At 38.1% G+C, this 13,027-nt stretch overlaps 1 protein-coding gene across 5 annotated transcripts in view; it reads left to right on the top strand.

Annotated features, from left to right (window-relative positions):
* The window catches only part of TRPM6 (transient receptor potential cation channel subfamily M member 6), a 139,966-nt gene that overhangs the window by 113,202 nt on the left and 13,737 nt on the right, over positions 1-13,027 (top strand). For 4 of the 5 annotated variants that reach the window (XM_019736693.3, XM_019736694.3, XM_019736697.3 and 1 more), the window contains 8 exons: positions 184-275; positions 1,782-1,840; positions 3,354-3,379; positions 6,731-6,781; positions 8,244-8,309; positions 10,143-10,429; positions 10,715-10,797; positions 11,500-11,705. In XM_019736693.3, coding sequence (XP_019592252.3) covers positions 184-275; positions 1,782-1,840; positions 3,354-3,379; positions 6,731-6,781; positions 8,244-8,309; positions 10,143-10,429; positions 10,715-10,797; positions 11,500-11,705 — 870 coding nt within the window. The remainder of the gene's footprint in view (positions 1-183; positions 276-1,781; positions 1,841-3,353; positions 3,380-6,730; positions 6,782-8,243; positions 8,310-10,142; positions 10,430-10,714; positions 10,798-11,499; positions 11,706-13,027) is intronic. The other variant, XM_019736695.3, reaches the window with a different exon arrangement.

Genomic DNA, 13,027 nt, shown 5'->3' on the forward strand with positions numbered 1-13,027 from the left:
ATAGCTTTCAACCACATGAAAAAGAGGACAAAGGATTGTTGGTAAAACTTGCTAAAAAGAGGGAAAAAAGCCTATCTTCAAATTTAGATGAATGCACTATGTTCAAATCTTTCTGTTTGGGAACTGTGATTTGAATATAACACATTTTCATGTTTTCTCCATTTTTTTTTCCTTTTAACAAAGGTCTAGAATGTAGTGCGTATCAGAAAAGGAAAACGAAAGAAATTGAACTGCATGCTATACAAGTCAGTGATTATCTAAAGCAGTCTCAAGAGGTAAAAACCTTTTATTTGATATCCATACTTTGCAAAAAGCATTCATGCACACAATACTTCTCTAACTTCTTAACTATGTCTGGTTTACTTTCATGTCCCTTAATTGGATTCTACATATTACATTTAAATCTTTACTTTGAATATTTGCTCAGTTTTTTTTACCCTCCCCACTTAGTTTTTTTCTTGTTTTTCTTTATGCAATTTATCTACTCAATAATTTAACCTGGGTATTTTTAGCATGAAATAAAGAATCCAGGAAGTTTTGAAACTGTTTTCAAATATATGAAAGGTGCCATGTGGAAGTAAAATAAGATATTTTCAAAACGCTTTTAAGAGGTACAGCTAGAATCAACATATAGAAGCTACTGGGAGACAGATTTCAGCCCAATTTGAGGAGGAATTTTTAGCAAGTGAAGCTTTCCAAGGATGGAATTGTTTATTTCTGGAAGTACTAAGTTTTTCACTTAGTGTGGTTAGTCAAAGTGGCTGAGCAAACCTCTTTGCAGATGTGTTGGAGTCCCTTTGGGATGTGGGCATTGAAGGGTAAGGGACCCTCAGTGTTTCTCCAACACTGAGGTTCTGTGACTCTGCAGTCTGTTTTGTTTTTTTTACCACCTACAAATCTGTGCCTGTTTTACTGCCATCTACCATGTGAAGAATTTGATGTAGTTAGACTAACAAAGGATATCTAATTTTGTTTTGGTTTGAACATTATCTCTTTGAATTTGGGAACCACATACACATTACCTGTATGAATGTATGCTGGCAATCGCAGATGTTCCTGTAGGACTGTGACCTGTGAAAGGTTTTGAAAGTAAAATGTAAGACTGATTGCAGGCAAATGGAGGCAGGGACCCGCCTGCCCTGTCAAATCCTGACTCTGCCACATCCTAGATTTCAAAGCTATGTACGTCAATTAACCTATGAGTTTCAGTAGCTGTATCTCTAAAATGGGGCTAAGATGTCCTTATGAGATTATTGATAGTAGATAATAAAAATAACACCAGTGGAAACGCCTAGAGTAATGCCTGCAGTGTAGGTTTCAAGAAATAATAGTTGAATCTAAGTAGGAAATAGAATGAGATAATTTCAGGGTAAGGTTATTCTAAATAATCAACTGAAACAATAATCTCCTGATGATAGGACATAATAATGTAAAGATTGATGTTTCCTTTCAACGGTGACCTTCATTTCTTCTTTCATGTTATTCACTGATTTTATACGTTCACTCTCATTTCTGTAAAAACCTGCATATTGCATTTTCTCTTTGATGTCCTCATAAAAGTAATTTCATTCTGTTGAAGTCTGTCAACAATGAGTTACTCTGACTTTGTGCCAACATTATGCATCTTTCTAGCCTATGCTTAGTATGTTTAGTTAAAGAGAAATGTTGAGCTAGAGGAAGGGGGAGAAAAGGAAATCTACCCTCCAAGGAGTGTGTTTTACTGGAAGCTTGGGGTGGGAGAATGTTGGGTGAACATGTAATGACCTTGCCCTTCTGCTCAGGATCTGAGTAAAAACTCCTTGTGGAATTCCCGGAGCACCAACCTCAATAGGAACTCCCTGTGAGTATTTCTGAATGTCTGTCTGGAAGCACTTTCGGCTTCTGTTTTTTCTAACCCGATTGGGAACACAGGTTTAATTTGGTCAGAAAGGAGAAAAAAATGTAGGTCCAATGACAATATTTTTCTTTTGTTAGCAAGAGTGAATGAAAATCATTTTTTTCCTCCCGGTTTTCCTGCTTCTGGCAATAAGATCTCATTTCAGTGCCTTTTAAGAATATAATGAAACACCTTACTACTATAGCAAATTAAACATTTGTCTTTTCAGTGTCAAAAAAGCATACATGGAATAAGGAGTATTATATCTTTTCTGATGATTGTGAAATTTACATTAAAGAGTAGAAATAAAACTATCTTGCTAAAGAAAAAGACTTAGACTGAAGACCTGATAGTTTTTCTTTAATTTTAAAAATAATTCTTGTTAAAATTCTTTTTTGCTTCTTGTTTATGAGGTTGATCTTTTTTATTTTTGTTTCCTCATTAACATCCTAAAGTGTTTGTCAAGGCAGTTACTCTTTGAGAAGGATGGAGACAGAGAGAGAAAGGAAGATAAGGATAAAAAGAGAGAGAGAGGAGATAGAGAACTCACATGATTGTAGACTTGAGTGTCTTCCTGGAATTTTAATTATTCAAAGAAATAAAATTTGAAAACCAGCCAAGCAAAGATTGGCTGAGAAATAAAATTTGAAAACCATCTACTCTGCAAAGGGCCAGTTGATACCAAGTGGGTGAAATGTGACTTGTAGTTTGCAGTCAGCTCCACTTGAGATGGCCTTTTTCCTGCAGCCCCCACCCACAAGGTCTCTCTGTGCAAGCTTTCCTCTAGTCTTAAAGTGCACATGACTTTCTTCTCCCAAAGGTTCAGTAGTTCGTGCTCATGCAAAGTAGTGGGTTATTGCAGCATGAAATTAAACAATAATTGTAATTGTACTTTCTTCCCTGAGGACCTTAAATACTGGAGATATTCTTTGAATGCATTTATTCAAACTTGCCTGTGGCCACTTGTGCACTTAAGCAGGGCAAGTAACAATTTAAAGAGAGCTAATTTCAGCCTGTGAACATTTAGGGGCCACGTGGGCTAATGAAACTGATTTGTAGGCTTGTCTGGAGACATACACAGACTAATTTGTAGGCATCTGTTTTGCATAGTTCAGGAACCCTTTAATTTAATTGATCCAGAACAATACAAACACAGTTAAATTTTATATATGTTGTGTGATCACATAGCTAATTAAAACCAAAACCAACAACTGGTTTTCAGTTAGCTTAGGGCATATACAATAAATGAATTACATGCATATCTGGTACTCATTTTTCTATGAAAATAATTATATGGCTGTAAACTATTTCTCTACTGATAAAGATAGGGATCAGATATAGCTGATACTTCTCTTTCAAAGAAATACACATACACACACACATACGTGTAGACTGTTTTGTTACTGTCTAACATATATTTCCTTTGATCGTTGAAAAATTTAAAGCATTATCTAAACAACTTTAATTTTTCAAACAGGTTGAGGAGTTCAAATGGAGTTGGCAGTAAGTTTTTATATTTAAACATTTTGTTTTTTTCATCTTGTTTATGATGAGGTTTACTCTTCTGCTGAGATTTTTGTCGTTCTGGAAATTCTATCTATGATTTTTATCTACTATGCAAAGTAGAAAGTTCAGTAGAAAAGTAGAAAGTTGACTATCTTTCTCCAGATAAATCAGGTCTGATATCTGCTTTAAAATTTTTTGAATTGACTGTTTTTGACTAGTTTTTCAGTTTTCTCCGTGACTGAGGGTATAACCACTGAGATTATTTAGACTGTTTAACCACTCTTACTGTCACTTTTCTACATATTGCTCATTAAGAGCCATTCATAAAATTGCATGTGATTACTTTTTCCTATATGGCTTCAGTAGGACTCTGCTCCAAATGGCTAAGTAAGGCTAGGCCATGTTAGACAACTCCCAAGTAAAGTCACTCTCAATAGCTACTGTCAAACTTCACCACAATCTATGGGCTTTTTTTCCATATTCTTCACTCCTTGATGCAGATTGGGCACCTTTTCTATGACCTTGTTTCACCTTACTTATTGGGTTTTCCATACTGGTATCCTTCTCAATTCCTTCTTTTCTACCTACAAACAAATTTATGTCATTTTCTATACAAAAGAAGAAAATAATCTTTTTCTTGATTTTACCTAGCTTTCAAACTGGCGCTCCTATCTCTCCCTCACCTCCAACTTAATTGATAAAGTATTAACATGTGATCATCAGCCCATGGTGTCGGTCCCTACCACTCCACCGAAACTCCACTCTAACTGCTAAGTCACATGACCCCTTTTTAGTCCTCATCAAACTCATGGCATTTGATGTTGACCATTTTATCCATTTCCTAAGGTTCCGTGAGACTATTTTTCCCCAGCTGTTCTTCTTTTTCTTTGTTGATTGACTCTTGGTTTCTCCGATAGCCTCCTCTTCCATCACCCAAGCTGGAAATCTTAGTCATTTATGTGCCCTTCCCAACACTTCTGTTAGCTATCAACTTCGCCTTCTAACTCTCTATCATCACCACCTCCATCTTTAGATGATGTCCGTTTTGTTCTACCCCACTGCTCCTGCCTTAAAACCTCCAACATTTACTTTCCTAAATAAAAAGTGTATACTTTCTTTTGCCCTTGATATTGTGTTAGCATTGTGGTTGTTTTCTCTCCCATTAAACTTTCCCATGTTCCTACTGGAATTATCTTTCTGAACAATCAGTCATCACTTATGTGGAAACCTTCAATGCTTCCCTTTACCTACAGGATAGGCTATAAATTGCTTGCTCTTTCTCCTGACTGCCTGGCCTCGGTCCAAATTCCCAGGCTCGCATTCATGGACCCTTACATTCAATATTTCTGCTATGCACAACATGACCACCCACCTATTAACACCTCCATGTGGTGTCTAGAAGGCATCTCAAACAAAAGGTTCCACCTTCCTTCTCCCCCATCTCAGGAAGTGGCAGCTCCATTCATCTAGTTGCCGAGGCCAAACCCTTGCAATCATACTTATCTCCCATTTTCTCGCATCCCCACAGCTCACCCATCATTTAAGTTCTTTAAAATATATCAAGAATATGATCACTCTGCTACCTCTACATACCACTCTTCATCTCTTCCCTGGATTACTGAATGGCCTCCGGACTATTGCTGTCTATTTCCAGAGAGCAAGCAGAATAACCTTTTTAAACTGAAAGGCAAATTAAGTCACTCTTCTGTTCAAACAGCGTTCTATCGCACTCTATAAAAGCAGTCTAAACATGATCGACAGGGCCTGTCAATCAGCTTCCCCTCTTCCAACTCTCCAACTTCATTTTCTCTCAGGACAGGACACTCTGGCCACACTCTCCTCCTTACCACAGCCAGCGTGGTCCTGCCTCAGGGCGTTTGCACTTGCTGTTGCCTCTGCCTGGAATGCTCTTCATTTATCTATGTGACTTTCCCCCTCTCTTCCTTCAGGTCTATGTTCAAATGTCACCTTATCAAAGAGGCCTTGCCTAACGATCCTATATAAAATAGTAATCGCCCTATCCCTCATATTTCCTAACCCTCTTAACTTGATATGTAAATAACATACTATGTACATTATATATTCTGTTGTTTGTTTCTTTTCTATTTCCCTTTACTAGAATATAGCCAGAGACTTTATCTGTGTTCATTATTGCTCTTTCTCTTAAGCATAGACCAGTGTCTGGTACATAGTAGGTGTTCAATAAATATGTGTTGAATGAACGTGAACAAGATTGCACAGCTCCTTAAGTGGTAAAACCAGGACTGACACTCAGCTTTATCAGACTTAGATACCCATATTCTTTAAGTATTTCCCATTATTTGTCTATGAGGGTTCCACAGGCTTATGCATACAACTCTATTATATAAATTAGTAAACTATATTGTGATTATAGTTTACATGTCTTTCTATCCCAGTGTTTTATATTTGCTTTCCTCTAGGGTGGGAGACACATCTTATTCACATCTGTCACACCTAGCATAGCCTATAATGGGGACTGAATACTTTATTCTTATTAATATTATTGAATGAACTCCGAAAGGAAAAGCCTTTTCTGCTGATCCCATTTTTTACCAAGCACCCCCAAAGGAAGGGATTTTTGTTCCTTATCCAGCAACAACAAGCCAGAGAGATCTATGAAATTGGGCTCATTATGCTGTGTACTCTACTAGGTATAAAGTAGCTACCACCATGAGACTGAAGTTCTCCACTTTAATTTTGATTTTATGAAATGGCAAAACTGTTGCAAAGGATTTCTCTGGAGCCTTGTAATTTAGGACTGGAGCACACAGAGGAGAACCGGTTAAATTTGCAGGAGGTGTTCCCAGCATAGTCCTTCTGTAACCAAACAAATCCCTTGGTGTCATATTCTCCACCCATTCCTTTGTTTTGTGGTATATACCTCCCATCATTTTGTTGTCATTTTAGGTCAGTGAAGTCGTCTACTAATAACTTGGTATTAATAATGTCTTTATATGGGTACTGCTTCTTGGTAGGGAGCTCAGAGAATTGTGCTTCTGGGATGTCATGAAGTGTGATGGGCAGCTGAGTGCCTTCTGCAACCCAGAGGTGTAATTGGTTCAGAGGAATTACATCTTTGAGGCTAATATTACCTGTCTTTCTTCAATTCCCTACATAAATATGTTTGGAGATATTGCATTGATGATTGGAAACTGTCAGGGTACCATGTGCAATAATGTGGTTAAAGAATATTAGGCAATCTTTCTCGAATACCAAGAAGCCATTCTGATTAACCTGTTCAACAATAACTTTGAAGACAATATATTCAGAGACATGTATTTATCTCCAGCCAAGTAATTAAAATGCCAATCTTCTCTATAATTTCAGAAATCTCAGCCTCCTTAAAGAGCCCTCAAGAGCCTCACCATCATTATTCAGGTAGGATGCATGTGCAGACATGTCAACTGAGCTAAATGTCTGTGATTCTGCATTGTAAACAGAAACTTTGATGACTTTGTAGTATTGATATAGCTCCCAATTTGAAAAGTTGTTCACTCTGATGAGAAGAACATTTAGATTTTTTACGTTGCCATTAACTTGGGAAAATATGTTGTTAAGATTTAAGAAAAATTTTTTTAAATGTTTGTATTTGCACGTTACATATTGTGAAGGGGAAAGATGACCTTGAGATCTAACAAGTCCTTACAAGCTCAAAGTCAGCCCAAAGCCAGAGATCTCCACATTTTGCATTAGGGAAGAGATAGGTCTGAGACTAGTTTTTTGAGGAGGGTTCTGTACCCTCACTGGGCTCTCAGTGAACATAACCATTGAACGAATGCCAATCCCACAGAGTAAGTTCAACAAAGACATCTTACAGGGATGTTATTAAACAAGGTGTCAAGGGTCTTGACTCTTAAGCAACATCACTGCACATTGCTCAGGTGTCTTTCTTTCAAGGTGAGAATCATTGCACTTGCCATTCATGAGGAACAATCTGCCAACTGGCTAGTTCAGAATTAAGAAGGAAACACTTTGAAATGCAAAGCAATATAACCCCCAACTGGACTCATGCCATCGGGTGGTCTTTTGGGTGTCATTGTTCGCAGCATTGCATGAAATAATACATAAGCAAGCTTTTTACATGATCTGAAGCTCAGTACATGAGTAAGAGTTTAATAGTGTGATAATTACCATTATTATATCAAGGTTATATGTTTGGGGTCCTGTACCAGACTGCCTTATCCTGAATTCTCCTCTGTAGTGAACAGTGCTTCAGTGGATTCCAGACTCCACATCCCAGACTCTTAAAACTGAGTCTTTCAGCTCAGCTGTAATCCATTATTTTGACTCCAGCTGTCAACTTAAGAAAGTCTCTGGTGAGGAATACCGTAACTCATATGGACTCTGATCTGTTAGGATATGGCTCTTAACAGGCAAATGCAGATCACTTGCTTCTAATTAAAACTGGTCTTTAGCTCTCTCTGGGAAAAGAAGGTGAGCTGTGCAAAGTCAACAGTAGATGTCCCCACAGTCCACTGTGCATTAGATTTGCTCTAGAAAGGAAAAACCAGAGAAATGACGACCACAGATTAAAGTGCCCTTTAAAAGAAAGTTCCATGTATGTATGGATTAGTATGTAATTCAGTATTCAGAAGAGCGAAGGTGAAAGCTCTACCTCCGACCATGTTATGTAATCTCATATAATCTGTGCCTAAGACTGGGGTATCCTAACTGTTTAAGGCCTAGTTCATTTAAAATACTGTATTATAGATGATATTTTTGACAAAGGGATCTTTGAAATGAAATAATTTAGTATTATATGAATATACTGATATGGGAGGCTTGCTATAGATACAACACACTGATGCATCTGTTTCTGTAAATTTGTTTTTCTTTACAGCCATTGAAAGGAACAATTTAATGAGGCTTTCTCAGACTATACCATTTACACCAATCCAACTCTTTGGTGAGTGCATTTCTACCTTCTTGAGGCTGTGCCAAGGCCAGAGGCACAATATATGAGTAAATCAAAGGGATAACCACTTTGAATCACTTTAGTTGAAAATTTTGTTTTGCCAATGGTTGCAGTTTAGTGAGATTAATTTCCTAAAATGGAAACTCTTGTTAACCACCCGGCTGGCATCTAGGGTCAAAATCTAATACTGTGGGGATGGGACCGATAATGAGCAGCAGTTGGGAAAACAATAATGTTGCACCTGGCATTCACTGATTTAAGGCTGGAAAGTAAGTAGGAAAGAACCAACCAACCATGTGTGATAAACACAGAAGGAAGCGATAAATGTCAATATGGTAAAAGCTACAGGCATCTGAAGAGAAATGTTTTGTATATTGTTTTTTATTTGTTTGTTTTATTTTGTGTATGCTAATTGCTCTTAGCTTAGATAGCAAACATCATTTTCCAAGGCTGGAGTAGTAAAGAAAAACAAGCTTGTGTTAGACACTGTTACCAGAGTTTCTCTGTCTAGTCAGTCGACAATGTAACAAGGGTCCCCACACTGTCCTAGATCTTGATTCTCCTCACACTCTTCACATGGGAACAAATCAAGTGGCTTCTGATTATTGATGCAGATGCCTTCTCCTTCCACTTGGCTCCATGGCTGGTTTTGCAACTCAGTAACTCTGCTCTAAATCCTCTAGGTACTTAGAACTCCAAAGAGGTCTGCACTGGCATTTATCTGGGCACCAAGAATAAACACTTGGAAATATATTACTAAGCATTACCTAGACATGTTTTTTAGTAAGCAATTAAATACAAGAGTGAGCAAATACATTCCTTTTTTGGTAAACTAGTATAGTGTTCACACACAACAAAAGTCAATTGAAGCAGAGATGAAAGGAGAAAAGTAAACACAGGCTGGACCGAAGTTGTGTATAGAATATGTTACTTCTGTTAGAAAGCACTGAACGTTGCATTAGGTGGGGTCTAGGCTGAGTTCTTGTTGTTCCCTGTTGAACAGCCTAAAAGTGGAAGCTGTACAGCAGTTAAAGAGCTTTTTGTGTCTAAAATCTTTTAAGTGGGATTGAGTTTGTATCTGAGGTTCCAGTTCACTTTAGCCAGGTTAACATATTTAATCTTTATGACCCCACGAAGGGAGAGTTACTTTAACTTCCATTTTACTGATGAGGAAAGTGAGGCTCTAAGTAACTTGTCCAAAGGCACAAAGGATGAAGGGAGAATCTCTGGGGTATGACCTTGATTCTATCTAACTCAACTGGGTTAAAGCATGCATTCTCAGTGGGGGTGCTATCACCTCCAAGGGAGGAAAAAAACATTCTTTTATACATATATATATATCACTGTACACAGCACATAAACAGATCATGCAGTATATCTTTGTTATTAAAATGGCATGGGAAGGAGGGGCATTTTAGAAAAATTAGAAAAAAATGTCTAATAATGCTCATAAGGGGGATGGTAATTAAAAAATGGGTTGAACTATCTATTTGGAAATATTTAAACTTTAACGAAAGAAGCATGTCTTTACTACTTTGACTTTGTTTTTGTCCAGCAATAGTCTACGATAAGAACAACTTAATTCTTGCATATAATTTGATACTTTCTCCCTTCTCCCCCTCTGCTTCTTTACTGGACAATAAATAAAGTAAAAACATGGCTGGATCCATGTCTTCGTTTTCTACTGGTTCCTGTGTAGGTGAAATTCTCATTCTCCTCTGGTCATTTGGGAAACCAAACTGATTCTGAGTTGATATTTAGGATGCTATCTATGTCATAGACATAGGATCTTACTGAATGCCTCACCTACACTTCTCTTTGCAGCAGGAGAAGAAGTGACTGTCTACAGGCTGGAGGAGAGTTCCCCATTGAATCTTGATAAAAGCATGTCTTCTTGGTCTCAGCGCGGGAGAGCTGCAATGATCCAGGTCTTGTCCCGAGAGGAGATGGATGGTGGCCTCCGCAAAGCCATGAGAGTCATCAGTACCTGGTCTGAGGATGACATTCTCAAGCCAGGGCAGGTTTTCATTGTGAAGTCCTTTCTTCCTGAGGTTGTGCAGACATGGCACAAAATCTTCCAGGAGTGTACTGTGCTTCATCTTTGCCTCAGGGTAAGTCAGAGACCCAGAGCCCAGATGGACAGGTCAAAGAAAGGAGCTCTGGCTACATCCTGATTGAAGGTCATTGTCTTTGACTCAAAGGATAGCCTATTCTTTTTTGGAAGTGGTGGTATTTTGTTACTTTTGTTTTGTAGAGCTTTTGCTTTTGGAGTGGGCAATGGTGGGAGTTGAATAAAGTGGAAAATCACTCTTGGGAGGCCTCTAGAAAGTATGATCATTAATTAGCAGGCATGTGATAGTAAACCAATGTTTTTATCAATGCTCTCTATTTTGTAGGAAATTCAACAACAAAGAGCTGCTCAAAAACTGATCTATACCTTCAACCAAGTGAAACCCCAAACCATCCCCTACACACCAAGGTGAGAAAGTATTGGCACCCTGGCTCTTCGTTTTAAGTAGGAATTTCTATCAATTTCTTCTCAGCTCTATTAGTTATGAGAAATACGAGACCGTAAGGAAGTTCCTCAAGACCTTACTTTTGGTTTCTTCCTTCCATAGTTCTGGAGACTGGTAAAAAGAGAATTAGACATCCCAAGGATACATAAATCACTGAATTTATGAGAGTAGAAAAGATAAGTTCAGGCAGAGCTCGTGACTCACCTCTCTACATGAAACAGGGAGATCCTTGGTGTAGTTACTAATGTCTAGGAACAATATGGCAGAAAAACATTTATATTTTAAGCATAGTTTCTTCCTCTAATATCTTATAGACAGCAGAAACTTGATAAGAATGAACTCTTGTTACTTTCACTTGAGTGTCTCCATACACTTGCATTCATTTACTAAGACAGAGCATAATTCAGTGCTGAGAACTTATAGTAAAGTTTTACTGTTGTATTTACAAGAAATGTTATAGAGCACAGGAGTTTCCTCAAAGAGAAGGGGTGGGGTAAGCATGGGAAAACCCCCAATCTTTGCATTCCATAGAAAGCAAGGACATGTGCATTGAGGCTGCATCAGACCAGAGCTGGGTAATGTCCCCGACTGCTGACTGTTCAGTAATCTAAGTCCCACCTTTGCTGCCTTGTGGGACTTAAGTGGACTCTTTTTTCTCCTCATAGGTTCTTGGAAGTTTTCTTAATCTACTGCCATTCAGCCAACCAATGGTTGACCATTGAGAAGTACATGACGGGGGAGTTCAGGAAGTATAACAACAACAATGGTGATGAAATTGCTCCCAGCAACACCTTGGAGGAGCTGATGTTGGCTTTCTCTCACTGGACCTATGAGTATACTCGGGGAGAGCTGCTGGTTTTAGATTTGCAAGGTGATTGATAGCCTATGATTTGATAAAACAAGCATGAGGCAAAGTTCAGAAAACATTGACCAGGGAATGCTTTCTCCATGTCATTGTCACCTACATTTGACCCCAGCTCTTTCTTTACTCAAAGCCATGGTTAATGGTTAAGGTCTTTCAGAAGAGACATTCCAGGGCATTCTTTTTTTTTTTTTTTTAATTTGAAAACTGAAAGATGGTATCTGTTTTCTGAATTTATTCAGTATTTGTGAAACTATCCTAAGTGGAAATAACGAGGCAGGTGTCCCAAGACATCTTGCAAGAATCAGGATGGGTAATGTATGGTGTTTCTCTAGTTTTCAAAGGAGGTGGATCCATTTATTTCAGATATTGTACGGTGATAATCATGAGTGCCTACTTTGTTTGTTCCCACTTAGAGCAAGGGAAAAATATAGGCAGATGATTAGCTACCTAAAATTTAAAGACATTTAAATTTTGATTTAAATGGAGAATGACTTTTGCACTAAATTTTCCAGTGTTATGGTTTACCTTGGACTTATGTTCACAATAACACTTAAGCATGAACTTATACACACAGAAAAGTTTAATTTCTGGACATTTTTCATGATTTTGAGCTCATTGCTTTAGCAATTAAAATTTAGCTTGTTCTTTTTGCTGTGTACCTTGATATGACAGTTCATGAAGTACAAAATCAGTCTGAGAAGATGCATGCACTCTTATTTAATGGAAGCCTTTGATCAGTGCATCTTCCCACTATCAATGCCTTACGTGTGACTTATAACCCTGCAGCATGAAGCAGAGTATCTCTTGCAGGTTTTCCTTGCAGGGACAGAACAAAATTTGTATTAAGGTCAAAGTTTAGTTCCTGGGCTCACTGACTGCAGCTTTGGTTTTAAATAAAGGATTTATCCCAGGAACTTTCATAGAAGTTATCTCATTTAATCCCAGAAGCAGCACCTCAAGGTAGATATTATGGGGAACTTAGGCTCAGAAAGTTTAAATAACTTGCCCAAGTTTGCACAGCTACTTATGGGGGAGCCAGGATATAAACCTAAACTGGTTTGACCATCTGTTCTTTCCTTTTCACTGTACTATCTTTGATTTCTTCATGAGTTTCATTCCCACAGTACATAGCCATGTTATGGCTCATTTAAACAGATTGAGCCTATTTCTTGTTCTCTCTGACTTTTGTACCTCTCCAGTCCTGGAATTCTGTGCTGAAAGCCAGGCTTGGAGGCTGAGGATAGTCAAGATAGGCAATCCTGGGGCATCGTGAGCAATGTCCAGTAAGACTGCAAAACCGTTTTGATTGAAATTTGTGCCACATGCTT

The sequence above is a fragment of the Rhinolophus sinicus genome, chromosome 16, assembly GCF_057876585.1.
Source record: "Rhinolophus sinicus isolate RSI-liver-muscle chromosome 16, RSI-T2T, whole genome shotgun sequence".
Lineage (NCBI taxonomy): Eukaryota > Metazoa > Chordata > Mammalia > Chiroptera > Rhinolophidae > Rhinolophus > Rhinolophus sinicus.